This window comes from Amblyomma americanum, chromosome 1, assembly GCF_052857255.1.
Source record: "Amblyomma americanum isolate KBUSLIRL-KWMA chromosome 1, ASM5285725v1, whole genome shotgun sequence".
Classification (NCBI taxonomy): Eukaryota; Metazoa; Arthropoda; class Arachnida; order Ixodida; family Ixodidae; genus Amblyomma; species Amblyomma americanum.
In genome coordinates this window covers 390,680,103-390,707,985 of record NC_135497.1, presented here as the reverse complement: position 1 = coordinate 390,707,985, position 27,883 = coordinate 390,680,103, and the positions used below count along the sequence as shown (strand labels likewise).

General features: G+C 46.7%; 1 protein-coding gene across 1 annotated transcript in view; it reads right to left on the bottom strand.

The window, feature by feature from the left end:
- Positions 1 to 1,900: 1,900 nt before the first annotated feature.
- The window catches only part of LOC144115707 (methionine aminopeptidase 1), a 48,622-nt gene continuing 22,639 nt past the window's right edge, over positions 1,901 to 27,883 (bottom strand). Inside the window, exons 11-14 of the mRNA XM_077650178.1 lie at positions 27,538 to 27,575; positions 27,326 to 27,391; positions 21,306 to 21,497; positions 1,901 to 2,195 (exon numbers count right to left, since the gene is read on the bottom strand). Of these exons, the coding sequence (XP_077506304.1) occupies positions 21,334 to 21,497; positions 27,326 to 27,391; positions 27,538 to 27,575 (268 nt within the window). The 3' untranslated portion in view covers positions 1,901 to 2,195; positions 21,306 to 21,333. The remainder of the gene's footprint in view (positions 2,196 to 21,305; positions 21,498 to 27,325; positions 27,392 to 27,537; positions 27,576 to 27,883) is intronic.

Here is a 27,883-nt window from a genome sequence, read left to right as displayed (position 1 = left end):
CAGTTCATTCGAAGATAACCGAGAAACAACGAAGCAGGCACTAGAATGTGCCTAGTAAAGGTCTTGTCACAAGCTTTCAATAGCTCATAACACTCCAGTTGGCAGCTAGGTTATCCTATTTGGTAGTGGCTATGATAATCGTCTGGGCGTCCGCTTCGGCTGCGAGAGGTGGTTGGTTCGAACCCCCCCCCCCTCCACCACCAGACACCCACTGGTAAAAATGGGTACAAGCATCCCCCGGCCCGGAGACCGGTTTCCTTAGGGGTGAGCGCTTGAAGGAGGCACTGCAAACTTTGCTGTGTCTTTTTGGGGGCAAACCCAGTTTCAAACACCTCAGCCTGCAAAAATGGCTCGTGCTACAGTGTTCTCACTGCAAGTGAAGAGTTTAAGCTCATAAGCTCTAAACAGAGCGTCTCAACAAACGTCCAGGTTCAAATATCACTACTGTACGTGATCCTTTGACCTGGGCGGTGGCCTTGTGGTAGAGCAGCTGCCTCACATTTGTAGGTGCTAGGTTCAATGCCCAGTGCTGTCGAGAGTGCGGTCGCTGTTAGTGAGTCTGTATTATCCATAGTGACGTGAAAGTGTGTGCAGATCACTTGAAATTCTGCACATTGCACAGACTGCAACTGCACCCCAGAAAACTTTCCACATTTGTATAAACTGTATTTTATTTGTTGATACTAACTAGCTGTGAATTCATTTCTTCTTGTTTCCTTATGCTGTGTTGCCTTGCTCACATGTTCCCAATATCTTCTTTGTGTGTAATATTATGTCGTTAACCCCCCTATAATAATGCTTCATGGGCTCTGCAGGTACTTGTAATAAATAAATAAAAAACTGTGATCACATCACCCAGATTCTACTGTATTTTTTTTTTTTCAGTGGTGAAAGGCATCTACTAAGCGTGATAGGGGTGTGTACCAACAAAAACATATAGGGTGCTACTGGGGTCTTTTATTTGCATCACAGGCTTTCTTTTTTCCATTGCTAAGCCTTGCCTCATATGCAGAATGCTTTCATTTGTCAACAAGATTAGAGCACAGCACCTGTACAGTCTGTTCGCTCTCTCCATGGCCAGTCTTATTTTTGCTTTAAATTCAGCTTTGAATGCCATGCATGCTGCCTGGCTCCTGACAGCACATTCCAGAGTTCTACCCTGGCTCTTGAATCCATTTTCAAGAATTTGTCATAGCTACATTACCCATTTATCTCGTTTACTTGTGTTCTGTTCTCACAGTGCTGGCAGACCACTTTCCACACCACTCAATCCACTATTGGGAGGAATAAATTTAAATGAATCCAAAAAGTAACTCTCAAGTCTTTTTCGAGAACCTTTCAGGCCAACAATGGTGCTGCAGGCCCTAAACGGGTCAGGACGCGGCTGCAAATACATGCTAATAGGAGATAAAGTTTCTCAAGTGCACACCGTAGCTGCTGCTCGGAGCAACTGTATTGAATGACTGATCCCTTATCACATTAATTTAGCCTTTCATGTTTTTTCAAAGGCATAAAAAGTTTCAAAGAGCAGCCATAGCTTACAAAAAGTTAATAAGCAAAGGAGTCAAACTGATGTAAACAGTAAGCCTGCCTTCAGTGAGGAAACTACAGTATGCAGGCTTTAAAAATTTTTTCTATGTGCTAGCCGAGAAACTTGACAAAAAGAATACTATCCAGCCACTGACCCTAGTCAGTTGGGACTAGAAACTAGTGAGCATTTGCTTGTCTTTCGCAAGTTGGGCAATGTCTCACTCAACTGTGCCTGTGGGAAACAGGTGAAAGATGCATCTCGATAAAGAACAGAATGAGGTAATTTTCCACATACCATTATAGCATAGAAGCACAGCTGTTGAAGAATTGTCATCTTCCCACATTGAGCACGCAGTGATGTGACACCAAATAGGAATCAACTGCTTTATTTTAGGAAAGCAAATTTTGAGAGCTACTGATTAGTAATTTTTTGTGATGATGTTACAGATGGCAGGCCTCAGTGTGTAAATTTTCTTAAGCCAGGTCTGTAAACCTCGTACTTGTTTCAGTCTTTCACTTTTCCTCACACAAAACCCCAAAAGGGGCAGTTGTTTAGTTCTAAGCAATAAAAATAGCTTATTTTCAGTGTCCTTCAGGGTCACAAAAACCGACTTTACAATCACAGGCACAATCCCTTTTCCTTTTCACAGATTGGCATTCAGGACCTGCACAATAGAAACAAAGAAAAGTATGTTAAAAGGTGTGGAAAATTTTTGCAATTCACAGAATAATAAAAAAAAGGCAAATACCCTTTTCCACAATCTAACTGCTACAAGCTGTGTACAGTTCGTGCACTGTCTTTGCTAAAAGTAACCGAGCAACAGGGTTTGCTTCTTAGCCATGTAACAGAGCACTTATGGCAGCCCTTAAAGTGCAACTGTGGTGTTTTTTTCCACCTCCTCGGATTTTACTGCAGCTGTCATGGTAGGTCTTCCACAGTCTTGCGATCTCTTGTGGCAAACTTCACAGCTGGGCAACGTTTTGTTGCAATTTTAAAATTCCCCATTTCGTGGCGTCAATCAGGGTGATTTCAGTGGGCAGCCTTGCGTGTGTGAGATGTCATAAATTGTGTGCTTGTTGATATGCACTCTGAGTTTGCTGAAGGACAACATTTTGAGCTAGTTTTTGGCCATTTCGGATATATAATGACAGAAACTGCCATTTAAAGTCGCTGGACCAGTCAATTAACGTGCACAAGGCAGGTTTTGTGACATTATCCACGATGCCATAGGCTGGTCTGTCGTGACGTCACAGTTTGGTCAGAACTCAAGTTTCGGTTTCCTGGGCTTTGCTGTTTTAAAATAACCCTACTGGGCATTTTGAAAAGCGGTTGCTTATGCCGGATAGAGCTGACCGATAGAGGTGACTCGAAATGTTGAAAAAAAGACCCGCAGTTGCCTTTTAAGCTCTAAATCTGTGTAAGGTAAAGAGAACACCACTGTCTTCACCTTTCAAGACCTTTTGGTCTTTAGGAGCGCAGTAAGGACTCTATTATACAGCTGAGAAGCAAACCCCATTGTCTGGTAACTTTTGGCAAAGACACCAAGGCAAGAACATCCAAAGCCATAATACACTGGTCTATAACTTCCATTGAAATATTTGATTTCATCAACACTGAAGAAAAGCTCTGTCCAATCTTATGAGTAGCCCTCCTATCAACGTCACTGAACTCGTGACAAATAACATTGCCACTTTGTATTGTTCTACCCAGAACCCTAAAACGAGTACATTAAAAGAAAATGCACAACAGAAAGTAAAGTAATGGCTACAATAAACAAATATCAATGCTGCATTACATAAGACTTGGCCTTAATATCTGTAAAAATGGCATGCGATGGCTATCAAGCCCTGGCTACACGAGTGAACATGTGCATGCACCCAAGTGCAGTGCAATATATGAAGGCACACTTGAACCATTATACCGTATTTACTCGCATAATGCTCGCGCCCCCCACATTGGCTATCAAAAATTGGAAAATTTTTTTCCCCCGCATAATCATCGCACCCCCAAAATTACTGCCGCGAGCCGTCTGCTTGTCGTAGTGATCGCCATCTATTGACTGCGGCCACAACTAACTGCCATGGTTGGGCGCGCGTGCTACTAGGCGGCGGTACTGTGCTATCATCCGCTGCCACCGCCGCTACCGCTCATCCACTCACCACCGCTACACCATTTTGCGAAGGTGTCTCCCGCTCTCCGGTGTCTCATAGGCCTCGTTTGCCTTGTTTGCGTGTTGCACCGTGCTCTTTGTGCCGCTTTGCCATGGGACGCTACGCAAGCTACACAGCTGCTTTTAAGCTAAAAGCTATTGAGTATGCGTTGGAACATGGCAACCGCGCTGCCAGCAGACACTTCGGCGTCAACGAGTTTTGCGTCCGGTATTGGAGACGGCAGCACGACGAACTCAAGCCGACTGGTAAGACGCGCCAGGCCTTCCGTGGACCGAAGACTGAGAAATTTCCTGCCGTCGAATCCTCTTTACTGGAATATATCAAGGCTCGATGAGCAGATGGGTGTGCTGATTCGATTGATTTGATACGGAACCAGGCGCTTGTAATCGCAAGAAAGGAGGGCATCCCGGTGCAAGACTTCCGCGCTAGTAACGGGTGGGCCACACGATTTATGCGGTGCAATGGACTCTCGCTCAGGAGGCGAACGACGCTTTGCCAGCGCCTGCCCGCAGCCTATGAAGAGAAAATAGTGAACTTCATCGATTCGTTATCAGGATCCGGCAGGAGAAAAACTTCTTGCTCTCCCAGATAGGGAACGCGGACCAAACTTCGCTGAATTTCGATATGCCCAGCAGCAGGACAGTCGAACAGACAGGCGCTCAGACTGTGCACGTCAGGACTACAGGTGCCGAAAAACAGAGGTGCACGGTCATGCTAGGCGTGACGGCGGACGGGCGGAAGCTCCCACCGTACGTCATTTTCAAGCGGAAGACCCTCCCGAAAGGAAAGCTCCCCCCTGGTATACACGTGCGCGTCCAAGAAAAGGGGTGGATGACCGTGGACCTTATGGTGGACTGGGTGAAGACTGTGTGGGGGCGGCGACCGGGAGCACTTCTTTTTCCGTCGCTCCTCGTGCTTGATAGCTTTCAGGGCCATCTTCAAGAGTCGGTTTGGGCGAAGTTCAAGGAACTGCGCACGGACCTGGCTGTTATACCCGGCGGCCTCACATCAATGCTACAGCCTCTTGACCTATCTTTGAACAAGCCATTTAAAGATAACGTCCGGAGGCTGTACACAGAATCGATGGCCGAAGGTGAACATGCTCTGATGCCAGGCGGCAAGATCAAAAGACTGTCCGTGAAGCTGCTGAGCAGCTGGGTATCAGAGGCATGGGGGATGATTGATGTAAACATGGTAGCCAGAAGCTTCAAGAAAACAGGAATTTCGAACGCCCTGGATGCGACCGAGGACCACCTGGTGTGAGACGACGAAGAAGCATCGGAAGATGAAGAAACCATCGATTCCAGGGTCGACACGGACTCTGATGAAGAGTAGAATTGCCTGCAGGACGTACGCAACGCGAGTAGTGACGGGGAGGTTGCGCGCGGAAAATAAAGTGGTGCTTTAGCAGCTTGAGCTTACGTTCACCCTGTACTTTCATAACGAAGGTAAGTTACGCTTGAAAGTAATGTTTTCGTTATATTTACAATTGCGGACCTGACAATCCTGATCTTGCACCCATTCATCTTTGCATTTAACACTCCGAAACATTTGCTTGAAAATTTTCCCCACATAATTATCGCACCCCCAAACTTCGCGTTGATTTTCAGGGAAAAAAAGTGCGAGGATTACGCGAGTAAATACGGTACTTCTCATTACATATCTTCAGTCACTGGGAATACAACACGATGCTCACTACAATGCTGTACAGCGTGCACATAACAAACAGTGGCACTGAGCGCAAGCTCATCACATACCAAAGTAGAATAATGTTAGTACAGGTCTGAATTATACAAGTGGAAAGCTCAACTCCTTACTACACTGGCAAGTTGCATGTTACCAGAACTGACCACAAAGCACAAACTTTAAATTTGGCTGTTTCTGTTTCTTCACATCTGTTTTTATGTAGCACAAGCTAGCGAAGACACTTTTCTTCCTTGACAAGCCGCTTAAAAAAGCTGCATTTAAGGGGAGACTCATCTTTTCGTGATTAGAATGCAGTAAACTGTCTATACAGGCCAACTTCAATTTGTCCTCAGTGCCCCTTTAAATTCAGAGATATACTTTGCAGTGAGGAAGGATAGTGGAAGCTTTCATTAGCCTGTGGATGGACATCGTTACGAGCACACAAGTTCTTTTCCCATGAACAAAAAATTACGTGAAACATGCTGTGTTGCAGTCAAGGGAAGGGAAAAGAGGGGCTCGTTATGACATACATGAAGGAAGCCACTAGTCGCCGAAACCAAGGAGCATAGGGGGATGTTTTTTTTAAATTTGTAGTGTTCATCAATGGGAGATTAATAGGGTAATTATTTAAAGATACTATAAAAACCGGAATATAGGTCGAACTTTTTTTTAAAAAACCATGGCGAAAAGTCGACCCCCGTCATATGTACTGGTCATCGTCAGAAAAACTACGGAAGCCTTGCAACAATGGGCGGCTGAAGTCAACAGCCTCCATCACCATCGCCATTTTGCGCTTCCGTCGCTGCAAAGCTATTTCGTTAAAAGGCTGCACCGTCGCCTTCAAGAAAAACACGATTGAGTACGCGGAAGCTCATAGCAACTTGGTGGCAAGGCGCGAATTTGGAGTATCCGAAAAGAGTTTTCAGTACTGGCGGAGGCAGAAGCTGCGTATTACAACCTGCAGCAACCAGAAGAAAACATTTCGTGGGCGAACCGCAGCGTATCCAGAATTGGAAGGAAAGGTTGCACTGCGTGCGAATGCATCTGAGTGAATGCGGTAGAGATCGCGTGCCTCTAGACTCACGAGGGCGCAATTCAAGGGCTCGCCATCCTGGGTGCGGCGATTCATGAAGAGGAAGGGCTTCGCTTTACGGCGCCGTACTTCTGTGTTCCAGAAACAAACACGCGGGTCGATGGGCGTGCGATACAGTTAAAAAATTGGGCGGGTGTGCATACACGCAACATTTAAATGAAAATAAATACTGTCACCATTGTGCAACCTGTTGAGTCGAATTTGTTTCAAGTTAAGGGTGTCTTTCGGTACTTTTCCATTGGAAAAGAATTTTTTTTTTTCATTTTTAGCATTCGTTAGGAGGTCGACCTATATTCCGGTCCGACCTATAGTCCGGTTTTTAAGGTAATTGATTAAAAAGCAGAGAAAAAACAACCACATGACACTTGGCTGCTCAACAGCTAACGAGGGTCTTGGTTCTGGTAGCCTTGATGCCATAGGTAGCATGAGAGGGTTCTCGCACAGCATCCACCCTCACCATTCTACAGTCGAGCCCGGTTATAACGGATATGAGCGTCACGCGGCGTCCGTTCGTTATATCCCGAAGTTCGTACTAAGTGGACCACAGCTTTAAAGACAGCTGCTTGTCAAAACAATTTTTTTTTTCTTTCTGAAAAAGTTCGTGATGGGCGTATGTTTCTGCAGCGCAGATCCGATGAGGGAGGTTTCCAGTTTATTTAAAGCAGAAGTGTGCTATCGCCGACGTTATCGGCATAGACGAGCTACATAGAGAGCCTCAGACAGCTTGTCTGAGGCTCTCTATGTAGCCCACTGCTACAGGTGCACTTATGGGTGCTGGCTCCGGTTTCATCCTCATCTGATTCCTCCGCGTCACTCTCGTCCCGCACTTCAGAAACGATGCCTTCGTCCGTGCACGGTTCCGCGGTGTCGGCTTCGTCATAGACAGAAATAAAATCATTCCGTCCAATTTCATGACCCCTCATGTCGGCGTCGGCGATGCGCTGGTCATCTTCCGAAGCATCAGGCTCAACATCAGACACAGACGACGAAGCCGGCCTTGCGGAAGCAGTTCGCTCGCCAGTGGCCGTCACCTCTGCCCAGGCCGCTTTCATCATCTCTACCGCTGAATACAATGGAAATGGGTCCGGTGTTCCCGTCCGCCATCCCGAATTACGACCAGGGCCCGAGATTTGAACGAAGCCAACGAAACGTCTACACCGCAACAAGAGTGACAAAAGCGCGCGATGAGTAGACGTGCAACCGACGTACACAGGCGGCAATTAAGCCAATCAAGCTAAAGATACAGACGCACAGCGCCAGCGGAGAGACCAATGAGGGGCGTTCGTGAGCGTCAGTGCAGCCACCTCTTGGATCCCACGGAAGGCCTGCTTCACGGAGGGTGGCCTCCGCGATCGGCACCGGCGGCGGCGCGGTTGATCGCGGATGCCACGCACGGATTTGCAAGAGATGAGGAGAGGGGAGCGGAGTTGCGAGGAGAAGCGGGAGGGCGATGTGGAAGGCACGTCAGCGGGGAAGCGTAGCTCGCTCGTGAGCGGCGCGAAACAGGGCGCGCAGTTGGCCTGCGTTGAGTCTGGGGAAAACATGCCGCGTGCGGACGCACAAAGGGGTCTGAGGCAGGTTATCTCGCATCGCAGTGCCGGTTTTACGCCGTCTGTTCGCTGTAACCAATCAGCAGGGCTTAATGACGTTCGTTATACGTGTGATTGTGTGCCATTGAAGCAATGAGTATTTTGACGGTCGCGCAGGTCTCGTTCGTTATAAGCGAAAGTTCGTCTTAAGTGGGGCCGTTATATGTGGGCTCGACTGTATCACGTTTCATGTGGCACTCGCGGTATTACAGGAAGTACTACGTCCACCACTATGGACGAGGGTGGCGCTAGTGAACACTCTCAAGGTTAGGTTACACTACACATAAATACCACTGAAAGCAGAAGATTGCACAGCCCTTGCCATAGTTCAATTGGTAGAGCACCGGACGTGAAATTCAGAGGTGGTGGCTTCGATCCCACCGGCGGCAAGTGTTCATTTTTTCTCCTGCTTTCTAATCAATTACTTGAAATAATTACCCGATAAATCTCCCATTGATGAACACCGCAAAAAAAAGCATCCCCTATGGTCTTTGATTTCGGGAACTGTTGGCTTCCTCATGTATGCTGTGTTGCAGTGTGACAAGATGAGAACACAATTACAAAGGGGATCATGCATTCAGGAAGTTCAAAGAGACAGGTTTGGTTTTTGCTTTGCAGGCTATCTGCACATTTCATCTCAACAAGCAGAACACCTAACAAGGCCTCTTGTCTGCAACACTCACAAGATGTCAACATGCAGTGCTTGTCCTTCACACATTCATGACAGGGTGAATACAGTCGAACCCGGATATATCGAACCCGCATATTTCGAATTATTGGCTATATCGAACACACAGATTACCCCCTTGAAAATACTATGTAAAAGTATAGGACAATTGCGTAGTATATCGAATTCCATTTTCGTTGGACATTCGATATATCGAACGGCGCGTTGCGCCGCGCCCCTAGAAGGTGCGCTTTTCCCAAAGACATTCGTGTCCGGTCCTCAGAGGTAAACTTTTCCGCAGAGTCAGTCAGCAGGCTCCTCCTCTGCGCATGTGCGGCCGTCGCCTAGCGACGGAGACGCAGAGCCTTTCCCCCGTTCTTGCGCCCCACCGGCGCGAGCTCTCTCGCTCCTCCTCTACCGCCGGCGTGTGCATTGGGCAAGGGCATTGGAGCTCATCGAAGAGAGTGCGCGGCAAGGAGACGCGGCGACGTTTCCAAGCCACGCTTCCTGGGAAAAGGGAGAGAGAGAGAGAGTGAAGGGTCGGCACGTTCGCTCGTGGGCCAGGGGAGACAAGAGAGCCAGAGAGGGCTCAAAAAACGAACACAGCGCCTTCGACGGCATATTCCGCCGATCTTTTTCCCCGCTCTCTTCTTTCTTTTCCCTTTGTCGTTCCTTCGCAGCCCCGTTGACTGTCACTCGGACAGGCTTCGCTCGGACTGCTCCATCTGCACATCGTGCGTGTTGTTGTGCGTACCTCTGTTTCAACGTGCCGTGTGTAGCGTGTGTGATTGCAGTCATCTGGTAAGCTATGGCATCCGCGGACATAAAAAAGAGGAAGAATCTGGACTTTGCAAGAAAGCTTGAAGTAATCCGGCGTGTCGAGAATGGAGAAAAGAAGTCCTCCGTGGCAGACGCATTCGGCATTCCGCGGAGTACTTTAAGTACTTTGTTAAAAAACAAGCAGGACATCAAGCTTAAAGCAGGTGAGGAAAGTTGCTCAGGAGCGTGTCGTGTGCGCCCTGCTGCTTTTGACAAAGTGGAGAAGGCACTCTACACGTGGTTTCTTGAAATCCGAGCGAAAAATATTCCCGTGGATGGCCCGACCTTAATCGAAAAGGCCAAATGGTTTGCTACGGCTCTTGGCGAAGAGAACTTTTGCGGTGGCACTGGATGGCTGCAACGGTTTAAAAACCGCCACGGCATTGTAGGAAAGGCCATTTCAGGCGAAAGTGGGGCTGTCAGCAGCCAGGAGATGCAGCAGTGGCTTTCTGAGGAGTGGCCGAAGATCACTGAGAAGTTTTCGCCTGCAGAAATCTTTAATGCAGACGAAACTGGTCTCTTTTGGCAAATGTTGCCGAATAAGACACTCGCTCTTCGTGGAACCACATGCCACGGTGGTAAAATGAGCAAAGTGCGTGTGTCGGTGCTGCTTGCAGCCAACATGGACGGCTCGTGCAAGCTACGGCCATTCGTGATCGGGAAGAGCAAGTCACCGCGCTGCTTCAAGAACTGTAAACAGCTTCCCATCCGCTACGGCTGTAATAGGAAGGCCTGGATGACACGTCAACTTTTTGTTGAATGGCTGCAGGCTTGGGACGCTGAGTTGGGCAAGTCGGGCCGCCGAGTTTGCCTTCTGGTAGACAACTGTTCGGCCCATAAAACAACTTGCAAGCTGCAGCACATCGAATTGAAGTTTCTCCCGCCGAACACCACAGCGAGACTGCAGCCCCTCGACCAGGGCATCATAAAGGCATTCAAGGTAGGCTATCGGAAGCGACTTATTCAACGGCTCCTCATAAACCTCCGCATGGGAACCGATCTCAAGATTGACCTGCTTGGCGCGATCCAGATGATTACCGGCGCTTGGGGCGCCGTGAAGCAGGCCACAGTAGCCAACTGTTTTGGCAAAGCAGGCCTTGAAGTGGCCAGAGATGAATGTCCGGAAGCTTTAGATGACGATGAGTGCTTGGAGGACGCGTTCCGCGACTTGTCCAATTTTTCCGGCATCGTCCCGCCCGAAGTTACTGTTGATGACTTCATTAACGCTGACAGCGAAGTTCAAGCGGTAGCCGACCTCGCTGATGAGGACATTGTGGCCGGAATAGCTGGCGTTCAAGACAGCGATTCCAGCGACAACGAGGGCAACTGTGTTTTCGAAGAAACGCGTCCGTGCACAGCCACTGAACTGGCGTCAGCGTTCAGCCTGATTCGGCGCTGTTGCGGCGAAATGGAAGGCACTGGGCTCTCGCACCTAGACAGTCTCGAGAAGATTGAAACTAGTGTTTTAAACTTCATTTCCCAGAGGAAAAAGCAGCCCAAAATTAGTGATTTTTTTTCCGTGAAATAAAGCGCTTTCATATTGTGTGCACATGCTATGTGATTCGCGGCTGTTCCAATTGGTAAGCCACAATTTTTTATGATCGCGAGTGCTTTTTTGGCCTATATCTGTATATCGAATTTTCGCTATATCGAACTATTTTCCGATTCCCGTCGAATTCGATATATCCGGGTTCGACTGTACGTATTTCATGAATTTCAAGTAGTGGTACAATAGCCGACGGGTAATTCGGACTCCAATAATTCGGACTTGTAGGATATTTCGGACCTCGAAGAGGCACCGTCAGTCACCCCATAGAAGCACATACATATTCGCGACGGATATTTCGGGTTTCAAAAGTCCGAAAGTTCGATTTTTCAAATTTATTTCAGTCGCCTGCGGGCCAAAATCGTCCATCTTATCAGCTTTTCGCCGGCGCAAAAGGCACCAACTTGGATTGAGGTGGATTTATGCTGCAGTTGGATTGGCTTGACATACTTTCGGTACCTAAATGTTGCCAGTAGAGGTCCCTGCGATCTCTGACACTTCAAGGTGGCAGCCGGATTGTCAGTACCGTCAACTTGCTTTTGACGCCGTCGCCGACATTGTCGCGGGCAGTTATCGCTTGCCCCATACGCTGAAAATTGGTTGTTGGCGGAAGGAAATTGTGAGGAGCTATCTCACATCTCGGCAGGAAGGGATAAAGGAGGGACTGAGAGAAGAAAAGAAGGAAGAGGTGCCGTAACGGAGGGCTCCAGAATAATTTCGACCATCCGGGGATCTTTAACGTGCACTGACATCGCACAGCACAGGGGCGCCTTTGCGTTTTGCCTCCATCGAAACGTGGCCACCGCGTTCGGGTTCTAACCCGGGTATACCGGATCAGTAGCTGAGCGCCCTAACCACTGAGCCACTGCGGCGGGTCTCATACGTTTGCCATTTGCTGTTTCGTCACTTGGGTTTCTCTGACCGCGCCGACTGAGTGGCATTCAGTCTTCACGAAGTTACATCCACCCGCCGTTTTGTGATGCGTCCGGCGGTTCCGCCGCTTTGAACGAAAAGTGCCTTATCTTTGCATGTGTGTTTGATGAGCGGTGTGGTGCACACTCGAGTTGTAGACAACATGGCCCCGCCGGGTCCTTCAAACAAGCGTGGGAAGCATTCCAACTAAATGTGGTGACCCTGCCGTCTGGTGTGTACAGTGAAAGCACAACTTTTGCGCAGATACAGGCGCAAATCGTGGCCAGCAAGAGAAATTTTTTGCAAGGTAAAATCAGTGACATTTTTAAGCCGATTTCATCTCAATAAAGTGATTTTTTGTACTTCATGGATTTTTTGAACTGTTCAATTATTCGGACCCTTTATTGGGTCCCTTCGAGTACGAAAAATTGGTCGGCGACTGTAGTGGGTAATGGAGTGGATTCCAAGAGAAGGCAAGTGTAGCAGGGGGCGGCAGAAGGTTAGGTGGGCGGATGAGATTAAAAAGTTCGCAGGCAAGGGTGGATGCAGCTGGCAAAGGACAGGGTTAATTGGAGAGACAATGGAAAGACCTTTGCCCTTCGTTATAACGAGAACAGAGCGGGCTCGACTGTATAGCATAACTCTATGGGACATTTTTGATGTCCGCGATTTTGAGAGTACGAACCAGGAAATCATATGAACCAGGAACGTATCAATGAGGGTTTACTACTTGCTACTTGTGTGAATACTCACACAGAACGAATAGAGTTGTGCCTTACTGATATGGACACTTTGATTCTCGAGCAAAACAGTCAGCAAAGCGAGTCGTCCGTAATAATGAATTGTGAAAAAAAAACACGAGAAATAAAAGCACATTGTAATCAAGTTCTGCTTCTGTGCAGAGTGATGGGCAGTGAATTGCAAATCAGCCGAAATCTCGAGAGTTCAAAGTGCATCATTGTTGTCACCGTTATCTTTTAGATACAGTAATCCCTCGTTATATTGACATCGCTTTACTAGAAACATCGTTTTATCCGACCCAAACGCATGCATTTTAGGTCGCATTACTCGAAGCGCACGAAGAGCTTGACCCACTTAGAGCAAAGTGGCGAGCGGAGACATTGCCGCCGCAGCGGCGACAATTTTGCGCATGCAGTGTCAAATTAATACAGCCGACGAATTAGTCCCAGGCAGGCACACAGGCCACAAAAGTACGAAACCTACGACCGACGCCCTGCCTAGTAATGAGTAAGCGAGTGCCGAGTGCCCCCAGCTGTTTACAGCGGATGCGAACGGAAGCGCGCCCGAACCAGTCGCAATCGCGTCGCTGGTGTCCCCCGTGATAGAATCCAAACGAAAATAAAATTTTCGTGACGCTTTGCGGTGCCAGAAAACCGCGGTCTCTTGGATGCCGAAAAGTGGCCAAAAAACCGTGGGCAGACTTGCGACGTAGCATTCCATGGGGTGCGCTCGGTGAGCAAAATTTTACCACTCAAAACAACATTTCTGGCGCTGAAACGTGCCAGAAAGCACAAAAGAAGTGTCCCTCCGATTATGATCCCATTCATGTTCGCGAGTAGCGAGCGAGGCGAGCTTTCGGCAACGAACTTAGCTGCTCCCTGGCTGTCGTAGTTGTCGCTAAGCCTAGCCATTTCACATCGGCCAAAGCAGACGAAACTCTCGAAAGCGCGCGAAAATGTTATTCCCGAGAGTTTTTGCTTCAAACGAGAAGGCGACCTGCAGGTCGTGCTTGCAAGTGTGAACAACGGTGTTGTCGAGGTGCTGCCTGGTCGCACGCCCTTCGCTGTGTTTGACGCGAGGAGCTACGTTAAAGGCACATTTATAGTCCGACGTGTTCGGCACGTGGGCGCGCGTCGCTCGCAGTCGGTCGCGCTACGCCGGTTTCGCTGCGCCGGCCAAAGCGCCACCCTCTCTATACTTCGATGAGCCCAGACGTCGTGCGCCGCTTCGGAGCATGCGCAGAACGACCACCGCCTTGCGCGCCGATCGTCGACACGCGGGCAGCTTGAATTCCGTTCGCGCCTTTTTCTGCGTCGCTTCATCCATTTCGTTCCATCCACAGCATTGCGGCACTATATGAAACATGGCTAGGGTGTTATCCGTGCGACAGAAACTTGCTCTCGTGTTACTAGTCCACCGCTTGCGGCGAAAGTGCAGGCGCTCGATGCATGTGCAAAATATCGCTCTCTCCACGGGAACAACTCACCCGTGGAGAGACCGGAGCTTCACCTTCTGTTGGCAAGCGTTCTCTTTGCCCTGGTGGTCTCTGAAATCCAGCCGTTTGGTGTTGTATACACAAGGGTGTTGTTTGATGGCTTCGATAAACCGCTCCACAATGATATCCGGCACAATTTCAGTATTTGGGCAGCTCGCGCCACTCACACCGCTCGCACTGGCATCCGACATTTTTCTCTGCGCGATGCATTGTGGGTCGACGTGGTCGGTGGCGCCGGCGCGCAATTGGAGCAGGAGCCAGATCTGCGCCGGGCCCACCGGGGCACGCTGGCAACCGCTGGTTACATTGGCTGCTGCAGCGTGTCGAACTATAGACGGAGCTGTTTCACCAACGCAACGCACTGTGCGCGCGCTCGCTTGCGTTACGCTGGACTATATTCGCGCCTTAACAAATCGGGAAGACGACTTTGGGGAAGCCGGTCTAGAAATCTGCTTGCCGCTCGTCATAATCCACCTGCATCGCAATAAAACACCGTCCCTAGCTTCGTTGCACTTTTGACGGTGCAAATAGATCGATAACTTGCCGAAAACACGAAAAATCCGAGCGTCGCCAACAGCGAGTCAGGCTGTCAACATGGCGGGTCAACGCAGCCACGGTGTTTCCCCGGCGATTTTCTCGAGCCAGTCATGCTTTATTCGCGCCATCTGACTAGACTAGTCTAAATGTAAGGTAGGGTCATTGAATTTTGTTCCTAGAAATTTGTCAACGGTGCGGACGCGACGCTGCACGAACACTGACACTCGAACCGTAGAATTAGCACAGTGTCGTCGACAACGGTGCGCCGAAAAACTCAATTGCAAACTTCACAGCTGTACACACCGGGAAAAAAAACTGCCCAGTAATCATGCGAAGCCCCTATTGCGAAACCGTTCAGTTTTCACGATAGCGTTGCATACCTACAATGAGCGGCTAATCGTTTTTTTGAGCACAACAAACACAACCTAAGACTCAAGCCACGACTGCTTCAAGATTCGAAATACCCCGAAGGTCGAATGCATGGGCATGGCGACCGCGGCCTCATGCAATGCTTGGTCAGATTAGAACAGGGGTTGCACGCACGCGGTAAGAACTTGAAACAGCCAAAGCTCACTGCCTTTTTTTGGACCTGAATAAAGTTTTGCTTCGCTGAATACATTGTATTTTTGACTTCCTCGCCGTTGTGGCGCAATTAACGCTCGACTGCTTTAGATTTTCTCGGGTGGTCGTTTATATCGAATTACCGCTTATAACGAATTTTTTCGCTGTCCCGCTGACTTCGTTATAACGAGCGATTACTGTATGTGGTGAAGTTTGAAGCCCCTAGTAGTCGACCACATAAGTGATTGCTCCTTCTACGACTGTTCAGATCCCACGACCTGCTAGTACATATCTGTACTCAGTCAATGACAGCTGTTGATTGCAGCTTTCAACATATCATGTGCTACAGAGAGTTCTCTTCTAATCAATTCATGCAATTCTCGGATCAGATGAACAATTTGAGAACAGGTAGTTGATTTCCCACAGAACTCAATGTAAAAAAAATCCGTTCAAGATGAACTCTTTCACGTGCCCTTCTTCTGCAGGGACGGGGAAACTTGTGCAACATTACTCAAACAGTGTCTACGTGGCACTGTCAAGGAAAAAAAAAATTAAACACTTTCACGTAAGAGCACCTCCAGAAGGTAGTTTCCATGTAGCTTGAGCAAGCATGCGGGGAAGCTGTCTTATGGGGTGCGCTTTCTCGGGTGCAAGCTTTGTTCGCGGCATGGGAACTTTCTCTCCTAAGCGTGGCGAAGAAATCTGATATGGCCAGATGCCGGCAATGCGTGTTGCCGAGTGCACCCGCTCACCGACTTAAGGCTTAAAAAGTTAGGAGCCGAATGTTAAACTGATGTGGCATCGCAACACACGTCATCGCTGCACACAAATGACCAGATATCGGTGCCGTGTGCGCATTGTCTGCTGCGAAGGAGAAGATGCGTGGTGCACCTTCTCGTAGAGTTTGTAACAGCTATGCTGCGGAAAGAACGAGATAAAGAGACGCAGGACTACCCAACTTGGACCCCTTTGAAGTGCTTGGAGACCGAGGGAAAGCAAAAATCAGAAAAAGGGCGCAAATATGTTGCAGAAAAAAAAAAGCTAGACAAATCGTTTTCAAGTAGCATACCCTGTGATGTTTCATGACCTCGTTCTTCAGCTCACTTTACGCACACTAAAATAAATGTTCTATTTGTGCTGATCCTCTCACTGCAAGGCCATAGTATTCATTGTCTCATGAAAAATATATTTCGCCCCACCTAGCAGGCTCATATATCTTTTTTGGAGCGCTTCTGATAAGACAAACCCATTTTCATGGTCCCTTCAAGCTTGTCTTAAGGGGGGACACGGGTCTTTGGGACCAAAAAATGACCAAAAAGTCGAATTTTCGAAAATGGCATTTTCGGAATCTACAACTATTAATCTCCAGTTTCACAAATTTTTATCTCCCAGAAATCAATATTTTTGCCGTATTACGAAATGTAAATAACCGCGTCACCCGATTTTGCGCATGAGCAGACGATAAAAACGGTGCATTTTCTACTCCGCGGAACGCTCGTCTCAGCGCGCCGATCGCAGCCATCTTGGTCTCGTTTGAAAGAAGACTCTCTACGCTTCAATTTCCCGCCGCTTGTGCTTGCATGCCCTGAATGGCCGCGGAGAAAAAGAAGCACAAACAACAAAAAAAGCGCGAGGTCCGATTCGCTGATATGAGCACGTGACTGAAACGAGCCCTCCCATTGGCGGATTCTCGCATGCTTCGTCTGCTAGGCTTGCTGCTGGTCGCTGGCAGACGCGTCCCCGGCGCCATTTTGTTGAAAGAAGCGAGACCGACGCACAACGATGTCGCCGATTAAATTCCACTCGCGGCACAAGTTCGGTCAGAGGAAAAGAAATAAGCGAGTCAACAACCTTCCTTCACGTCCTGCATCATCGGAAAGCACCGATAATGCGCAAGAGCCAGCGGCCGGTGAAGCGGCGTCAGCGGACGTCGAAGTAAGCCTAACGAGCTCGGCGACAGCTACGCACAGCGGCCGCATACGCTGCGACACCAGGATGCTACAGCGTTCGGAATTGCTCGAAATCGAAGCGAAAGCTAAAGAAAAGCTACAAGCTCTCGATTCGACTTCAGCAACGCAGAGGAAACAGGATTTCATCGGCAACTGCGACGATTGCCCGCTTCGAGACGCCAACGGCAGTGTACACGATACTGCGTTCACTGTTGTGAATCTGGAATCTTTCACCGAACTGCTGAGTGCCGTCAAGTGCAAGGTGTGTGGAGGAAACGTGGACGTTTCTAAAGGTGATCGTGAATACGGTTTAGCCGTGAGGCTCGCTCTCTTGTGCGTGAACTGCGGCGAGATTTCATCTGCGTGGAGTTCGCCGCGCGCTCAAGGGAGCCAAAAAATAAGTCCATTTACTGTTAATATTCTTGCTGCACGGGCAATGCAAAGTACGGGAAATCGGCAAACCGCACTGAACGATGTCTTTGCAGTAATGAATATCTCCCATAGAGGGCTTCACAGTAAAACCTGGCAAGGTTACATGAAAAACAAGCCGACGCCCGCGACAACACGCGCAGCCGAAAAAGTGATGATGGACAGCGCCCGTTCCGTTCGCGAGCTCTACACAGAGTTGCACTTGGACAACCCTGGAAATATCGCTGTCTCGTTCGACGGTTCGTGGATGACCCGGGGTCATTCATCGCACATCGGTGTGGCCGCAGTGATTGAGCTGTTCACTGGACTTGTACTAGACTACGTTGTGTTCAGCAACTTATGTGCGGGGTGCAAGCGCGGGCCTACGGAAAGTGACCCATCGTATGAGGCATGGAAGAGCAGCCACAGGTGTCAGAAAAACACGGAAAAAAAATCTGGCGAGATGGAAGTGCAGGCTGCACTTGTCATGTTTCAAAGGTCATTAGAGAAACATGGCCTTCGATACACGACAGTTTTGTGTGATGGAGATAGCCGCACATTTCTGGCACTGCAGGAGGCTGATGTGTATGGTTTTATAAAAGTGCAGAAAGAGGACTGCACAAACCATGTGCAAAAGCGCATGGGCACGGCCCTGCGCAATGTGATTGCTAAGCACAAAGGCGAGGGAACAGAGAGCCTCAGTGGCAAAGGCAAGCTCACGGGCGACCTTGTGAACAAGTTGACTGCATACTACAGCTGGGCTCTGAAGTCTCACACCGGAGATGTCGAAGCAATGCAGCAGGCAGTGATGGCCACGTATCACCACGTTACATCAAATGATAATGTGTCAAATCACAGCCTGTGCCCAATGGGCCCAAGCTCATGGTGCCGCCAAAATGCTGCCGCAGCAAAGGGAGAGCCCACTCCGAAGCACAGATATAGCTTGCCATTGCATGTGTGCAAGGCACTATTGCCAATATATCAGCGCTTGGCAGACCGAAAGCTGCTGGAGCGTTGCCAGCGAGGAAAAACTCAAAACAGCAACGAGAGTTTGCACTCGCTAATATGGTCACTGGCACCAAAGGAGCGCCATGCATCATTATTTGCGGTTCAAGCCGCTGTTGCAGAGGCTGTTGTCCGTTTCAATGCAGGCAGTCTTCAAGCGTCTTCCCAAATACTCAGCGAGCTGGACATTAACCTTGGCCTAAGTAACAGGAAGAGGATGGCTGAGAAGGATAGGCGACGAACAACCGAGTCTATGCGCAAACGGGCCTCTTCTGCAAGTGTGCAACGGGCACTGCAAAAGCGGCACTCTACCCACAAGCAGCTGTCAGACTACATGCCTGGTGCTTATTAGCCCCCAGGAAATATAAATATGCAGATATCATCATGAATATTCAATAAATTGTGGCCCATTTGGGTTTTTCTCATTTTTCTCAATTTGCAAATTCTTGCCACCCGGCTGTTTTGGGACAATGATATCTCTGCATCTAGAGCAGATAGAGATGTAATTTTTTTTGCTAAAGGAAGCTTAAGGTGCAGGGGTTGCAATGTTTAAGACAGAATTCCCCTATCACGCTTCAAAAATTAATGATTTTGCAAACATTTGAATGCTTGACAAGCACATTTTGAACGTTGATGTTCAAAGTTTCATTAAATTACACACATGGATAAAATGGAAAAACTGCCTTGAACATTGCATTCTCTATTCATTAGGCTATGTAGCCATGTTTAAAAAATTAATTTTTGCCGAGCCATTTTCATTGTAGTGAGGTTCTAATTAATGACTAATTAATGTGATGTAACTTGGGTAATAACTAGCTTAGAAAAAAAAGAAAGGCATATTTGAAATCAGCACAAAAAACTGGGCAATATAGTTAAATTTCATTATTATTGGCATATAAATAATGAAAATAGCTTTAAGACCAGTGTCCCCCCTTAAATGGAGTCTACTGCATTTTGAAGTCTTAGACAAAGCTATTCTTTTACAGTAAAACCTCAATGATAATATTTTTTTTTTAAATTGCGGGAAAAAATGTATAATCTAGGGAAACATATGATCCAGTTCGTTAAATTTTGAAAACCGTAACTGTTGAATGCAGTACAAAGGCACTGACAATTTCACATCATAAAAATGTCGATTAGATCGGGACAAATCCTTTTCTAGTGCTCGCAGAATTCAGTCCGCGTTTACGCTGGCACGGAAGGAACTTCGCAATGCACCTGGTCTGTTGACAGCAACATCGAAAATAACCAAAACCTATTCCTCGTCAATTTCAAATGCTTCTCCCCTTGGCACCTAAGTACAGCAGGGAAGCCACCGCGGCAGCTGACTGTCTCAGTGTTTTTGCTTTTTATGCTGCATTCCCCAGACGCGCGGCCACAGCTCGTATCTAAAGCGCATCGCTGTAGTTCATAGATGCTTCGCCCCCTTGCCTATATGTAGCGCGAAGAAACCTTAGTATTGCTTCTATTCATGTCACGACCCCGCAAAAACTGCTCTTTCGAATGCTAGCGTGCAGTTTGTATTTATTTTTGGTGATGGTGGTGCTTCCCTGCTTTGCAGCTAGGCACTGCAGAGAAGTTACCACGGCGAGTGCCTGCCGCTGCGAACTAGTTCATGTGGCGTGTTCTCATGTTCGGCCCACTTGTATGTTTGCACATGTGCAGTTAGTAAATAAACATAATATATGAACATGATAAAAGACCACAGTTTGTCGAAATTTTAAACCTAGTAGCTGGGAAACTGTGTTACCTGGGAACATATTAACCAGAATAAATATAATGCAACTCTACGAGGCATTTTTAATGTCCGTGAATTTGAGCGTATGACCCGAGAAATCGTATGAACCGGGAACATATCAACAAGGTTGTACTGTACTTGTATGTAGCAGCTGAGGCAAAAGACGCTATTAGCACTATTCTTAGAGAGGAAGCAAGAGCAAATAATTTTCAGGCTCACCAAATAAATGTAATAACACTTCGCTTCAAATGTGAGAATTTCACTTTCGACATTTTGGCTGAGCTCTTGCCACCTTTGAAAAGTGAGCAACACTGAAAGTTCAATGGCTATTCTACCTTTGAGCTGCACAATGCAGTAATACTGCAGCTCCTTTCACATTTCATTCTTCTGTAAAATGAGGCACCTCTGCTGAAAGGCTCTTGATGAATGCCATATGACAGTGGTATAAAGGTGCCATATGCAATAAAGTTTTTTCTTGAAAATTCCTCATATTTGGCTCCTATTTAAAAGTAAATGTCTGAAATACTACAAATATCCCTGGAAAACAGTTTACCACAACACTGCAGAGGACACACTGAAGAAAAAGCTTCACGTGGTTACCAGAATAAATTGCTCCAAAACTCTTCTCCAATAAACTTCAGAGATTATTGAGAGTATTTTAAAAATACCTGGAAAAAATCTGGCAACAGAGGTTGGCAGTACTGCCCGTCGAAAACTTACACAGGCCTTTAAAACCCTGTGTAAGCGACCTAACACTTAATTTCATTTGCTTATCAGTCAACAAATGTGTTAGAGACATCACCACTGTTGAGCATAAATGCATGCATGCACACACACACACGCACGCATGCACACACCTAGGATGTTCCCCTTGTGGGAAAGGGGTCACTTGTCCATAAACCAGGGCTGGCCATCATGACTGCGTCGACGAGTCAGAATCTCGCAGCCAGTGTCTGTCACAAGCAGTGTCTGCTCGAACTGGGCCGAACGCTTGCCATCGGCTGTCACTGCTGTCCAGTTGTCAGGCCATACTTCGTCGTGCCACGTTCCTGTGCGCCAACATGGAGCCACAGACAAGTCAGTATGTGCAAGTAGTGGGCTCAGCTGGCCGCAAGTACTCACACTAATCAGAGCTTGAAGACCTAACACCACCAACACACATCACATACCACTAGCAATATGAGTGGCGAAATCATTTTGATCCCCACTAAACAGAGAGCAGCAGCTATGTGTTACCTGTGGCCACTAGATGATGCAGCCGACACCAAGTCCACTTATAACGAGGCTGACGGACACGGGGATTGTGTTCATTGTATCTAATGTTCGCAATAAGTGGATTCCCCGTATTACAGCCAAAAATACTAAGTCTGCCAAAAGTGGTGTATCTTCCTTAAAAACTGCGTCATGCATGTCTATTTCTTCACAGCAGACCTTATGATTGTGCATTCCAGGCTCTTCAGGGCTGTCATGTTCTCCTCGCCAGGGTCCTTGGTGTCAACAATCTGCTTTAGGGACAGAATGAAACTAATTGTGGTTGAAGAGTGCGCACCGTCGCTGGTGGCAGGTTGGCCACATTAATCAGATTCCTAGCGGTAGGGGAGTGCTCGTACTTTGCATACAACGGCTTTGTCAGAGCACGGCTCTACGATGTTGTTGGCTGTAGTCAAACTAGGCCACATTTGACCAACTATGACACGTTGCCGTAAATCTAATCTGATCATGTGTGTCTTCGATAGTGTCATCCATTGCTACTGGGCACATGCAACAACGAAAGTAGCGCAAAGAATGCATCAGCTGCATTGTCTGCTATGTGGCTCTGACTGCACGTGGTAGCAGTACAAAAGGGAAAGCCAACTGGGCATTCGATGCATACTATGTGACTAGTGTGGCCAGCAAGGCATTCAAACTTTTCAAATTGCCACCATTAGTTGATCTACAACCATGCACGGTATTGCTTTGCTTTCGGCGGTGCCACTGTCACGCCAACTCTGCTTCTGCTTCCATTTGCAGTGCTCTGCCCAGCCGGTGCACATTTGCCTCGTGGTTACCAACAGTTTCAATGCTGCCGTTTCTTACTTTTTTGGGGTTGACATGTTTTTTCCGGGCAATGTAGTGGGTGCTGAGGGACGCTCTTTGGCCTCTGCGCTAAGCTGGAAGCATGTGTTTTTCATCGTCGGGGGCGAGCAGCTTACGGCACCTCCTCGTTCACTTTAACTGAACGGTGTGGCCAACAGTTGTTTGTTGTATCGGAGAGGAACTGCCATTGCACTAATGCACATTTTGACAGTAGCACCGCACCTGTTTGCAATAAGCAAAAGTTTGTTAAATCTGCAGCTGTTATAAGTGGGCTCAACTGTACTCATTCAGATACCTACAGTGCCCTTTCAGGCATTATTGTAGGGGGTGGGAAGAAGCAACAACAACAAAAAAAATCGATTGTCCTGCACTTGTAAAGAATGGTTGGTACGTGTGGATACAAAAATTGGACATTTAAAGTAGTCTTCCTTACTGGTGCCTGTTCTAAGACTCAGGACATTATAAAATGGCAATAAGTGGAGATATTTTCAACTTATTTCAAGCAGAGGCAACCTAGGATTTTTAGAAACCTATAAATTTTTAGAGATCAGATCACCTACACCCAGTGCCAAGACAAAAAACAGAGGAGGTGAATTTCGTTGACTGGTTTTGCAACTTGCAGTGAGGAAAGTGGCCTTTGAAAGTGTAGCAGGTTTTGAGAAGTCGGTGGTGTTTTTCGCAGAGAGTAAAATATGCCGGCAACAGCATGCCATTTTGAGTTGATAGCACCACAGCAGTGATTCATAATTATCCCTATTTATTAAGTCATAATAACAAAAGCAAATTATTAATTTTTAATTCATGATGGCTACTGGCAAGCAGTGCTAGCTGTATGACACCTCGGATGCTCCCTTACAAGAACCTTTCACTTGTGTGTGTACATACACGTATTCTTATTTATTATAGCTACAGCAGTATACCGTATATACTCCCGTAATGAACCCACTTTTTTCTAGAAAAGTTGACATCAGTTTGGGGGGAGGGTTCATTACGCGGGAAAAAAAAGTTTCAACAGATTTTTTTGGAAGGGTCGAAATTTCATATCATACCTCCATCTGTCCTTCCGTTATCAACACACGCACGAGATGCGTTCGTGCCACTGGTGTTTATTATCGTTCACTTTGACGCGATGCGACAATTTTGTGGTAGCCAGTGGCGCTGGCCAATCGCGGCGAGGTAACACAAACAGGCTGAACACCGGCCCTGAAGGTCAGGTGCTCGTTTTTTTACGTGAGGGTAAAAGAAACACACAGGATGGCTATGAGTGTGTAGTGCAAATGTTTAAGCCTTGGCTTAGAGCACACAACGTCTTGGCGCGGCAGCATCTTGATGCGCTGCCAAGGTCTGCGCTGTGGACAGCATAAAAACTGTGGAACCCGATACAAAAAGTTAAAGGCAAAAAAAAAAAGTAAATTCTGGATGACAAAAGTGGAGGGGCGGGTTCATTATGCGAGTATATCCCCTTCAGGCACCAATTAAATCTGCTGATAGGAAAAATCTTCTTTTGAATAAATGACGATCAGTAGACAAAGCAGAAGTGATGTGCAAAAAATTACCCAAAAATATTCATATTTAAGCATACTTTATTCGCGCCTGGCGAACTTGGCAGAGTGGCGAGACATTGTGTGCTGCTAAGGCTTAAACATTCGCATTGCACACTCGCCATAGTCCTGTGTGCTTTTTTAATCTCGCGTAAAAAACGAACGCCTGACCTTCAGGGCTAGTGTTCAGCATGTTCACGTTCTCTCGCTGCGATTGGCTGGAACTGGCTGCCACAAAACTGCCGGACCGCGTCAAAGTGAACAATGCTAAACACCAGCAGAACTAACGCATCTCAACACGTGCATTTGTTGATGACAAAAGGACAGAAGGAGAAAAATTAATTTTCGACACTTCCAAAAATATCTGTTTATACATTTTTTCCCATGTAATGAACCCTCCCCCGAAACTGATGTCAACTTTTCTGGAAAAAAAAGTGGGTTGATTATGCGAGCATATACAGTAGCTTTTGAGCAGTGAAGGATAGTGAGGGTAGGCACTTGATATATTGACAGCAAACTATGTTCTGAAGCCTAGCTTCTGATGAGTATCGCTAATTTTTGTGTACCTACTCAATTCTATATGGTACCTCAGTTCAGCTGTTTCAATTAAAAACAAAACAAAACGAAAAGGCTGTTTCAATACAAAAAAAAAAAAAAACTAAAAACCCTGTATTCATGTCAACATTCGAGTTTTTTATTCCTCAAGGTGCAGAAACTACAAAAATTTTCAAATGGGCATTTCAACGCCGCTCAAACTAATGGCTTATAAACTCAGAGCTAATAAACTGATGGCTTTATAGCCACTCAGCCAATGAGTTAGTCAATCTTGCACGTGGGTCAAAGCTATGCCCCCAGAAATAAAATTAGAGCAATATAATCACTGGGTAATTACTGAACTAAGAAATTTACTCTGCTTTGTGGAAATAAAAAATAACACCACAGCAAACAGGATATCAACGGTGATGGTCATAAAGAAAGGCCTAACAGCTGATTGCTAAGAGGTGCAGGAGTGCTGCTATGCTATGTCAAAATTATAGAGTCAGAAGCAATAGATCTACTTTTAAGGGCAACTGTACCACTTTTTGAGAATTTCGCTGTCAAAATAATAGTCAGAAGCAATAGATCTACTTTTAAGGGGCAACTGTACGACTTTTTGAGAATTTCGCGATATTGAAGGATTCAAATATATATAGGTTGTAGAAAAAGCATGCCAACTGTTTTTGCACTACTATATAAAACAATGACAAAATCGACGATTGAATTTCGTGCTTCTCCTCAGAGCACCGGAGGAGCGTGGGGAAGTTCAGTGTGACGTCACGGAAGGTATGATTTTAAATTACTGCTGCCGTCAGCCACAGCCTGCCGTGCCTCGTTGGAAGCTGCCAAAGAACGCTCGGAGGCCTTTGCCTTCAGCAGCGTTGTTTTTTTTGTGTGTTTTTTTTTACTTCAAAGCCGGCGTTTATGCATTGGAAATGTACCGGTACCTTCGAAGACGACATCATGCGTCTCCCACTTGGCGTTGTGCACTGCAAAAGCTTGAAGGCCGTCACGATTTTAATTGGCGATTACGTCACCATTTCAAATGCTAGCCCAAAAGGACTTTGCATGCTTTACCTGCAAGTTTCACACATTCGACACTTTTAAGCTCGTCGATTTCTAAAACTTGCGCAGTTGCCCTTTAAAAGTAAACATCAAGTTTCTTTAACTTTTCAGATTAGACTTCTAGTTTGATTGCTCACATACAGTTCGTAGTCGGGACAGCTGGCACCAAGCGATGTAGTCTGCATGTGTGCAAAACATCGAAACGCTTGGAGAGACCATAGCACATTTTGATGGCAATTTGCCATATAACACCGGCACTACTTGTTTGGATTTGAGCATGACTAACCTTGAAAGCCTTCAACTTTATTAATGCCAACAGAAACTGCCCATAAAAACTCATGAGTATGACTTGAAAAGTAAGGCCCATACAGTACAGTAGCATCTTGTCCATACAAATCTCATGGGATCGCAAAAAATATTTGTCACCCAAAATCCATATCACCAAAAAACAAACAAAATCGAAATGCTCAAGCAAGAGAAATGTATTTGTGCAGGTCAATTCAGGGCTGACTGAATATTTTAATGGCTGTGAATCACTGCTCGGTGCATGCTGTGCACGAGACGATTGCAGCATTGGCGATTTACGCACGAGACGATTGCAGCATTGGCGATTTACAAGTCGCGTGCTAATGCTCAGTGCTCACGAGTATGCAATGTGCACCTTGCGATTGTGGCATCAGTAGTGTGTGGTCCATGCGCTCCTCCTCTGTGCTCATGCATGCATACCGCATGATTGGCGATGCAAAGACAGTGCTGTTCACGGGTGTGGTTACGGCTCCCCTTTCATATTACCTTATTATCTGCAGGGGCGCAGGTGAGTGCTCAAAACAACGCAATTTTTGTGCATTGATGCACATCTGGCAGAAAATATGAATTCGCTTCGTACCAAAATTTGCACCAACATGCCTTGATCATATCACTGAGGTTCTACCGTATAAAAGCCAGGACCTGAAAATCATGCTATTTCCACTTTTCCTTCCTTTTTTTAGCTGTCCACTCTCTCTTTTTTTTCTTTTTATGCAAAAGAAAGTACAAGACACATTTCTCTCCAGCGATTATCAGGCAGTAAGTATACTTTGCAGGCCTAGAATCTTGTAATGCGTTGCCTCAGAAAAAAGAAAAAAAAAGGACGATCTAAAAGTTCTTGAGTGAGAACCGTCTATCACATGGTAACATATTTGAAATATAATTTAGTTGAAGATTAGTTAGTTATATTGATTTTAATGGCGCAAAAGCAACTTAGGCTATGATGCGCCAAACACACCATTTAGTTGAAGAGTCACAGCAACCATAGACTAGCATTAGGAAACAATTTTAGGAAATTATGGCACATGACACCTCTGTGCTGGTTTGCATAAATAAAAACCTTGCCAACAAATTTAACAAATTTTGATGGGCAGAACAAGCCAGAGCACATCATTTCACACTGCTGCCAACATGTAAGAACTTTTCAGCTAAATCTGTGACGTCTGAAAAAGTGCTCGATCACAGAGCGTAGAATGACCCATATTCCACCACAATCCATGCGAGCCAGTCTATTTCGATGCAAAGTTCATCGCAGCTGTCAAATTAGCTGGAGCACGCTTGGGTTCAAGACTAAAAATTCATACTCTTAGGAATCCTGGGCAACACCCTGCACTGCCAGAAATTGTCCATACCTTCTGAGATCATGGGCTCAATTGTGAAGCAGTGGCCAGCTTTCATCACACCAATGGCCTTGTTTTCTGTAAAACAAGTGGTAATCGGAGGAAATTAATAATGTGGTAGGTGTGTGCATTACACTAAAACAGAAAAACAGCTCCACAACATCCACCAAAAAAATCTCCCACAGAAAATGGCTGCGTGCAGGATTTGAAAACATTTTACTTACTAGCATAGTGTGGAACACTGGGTGCTGTGTGGAACAATCTGGAATAAGATGTAAGCAATGTAACTGTTAGAGGAGGGGACAGGAAATATGAAAAGTAGAGGCTAGACATTTAAGTGTCAAAAGAACTGTGTTCCTCATGAAAAATTGAACACCTGAAATCAAGATTTCGAGCTTGGTAATGACTAGAATCGGCACATAATGATTTTTGCAGAACAACTCAGAATCACTAAGCCCATGGCAAGAACAATGATGCAGTGCCAAATTCTGGGAAGAAAAGGAATGAAAGTTGCAGACACCCTCAACACACGCAGCATCGCCGATGTTGCCCACTAATTAATTAATGGCA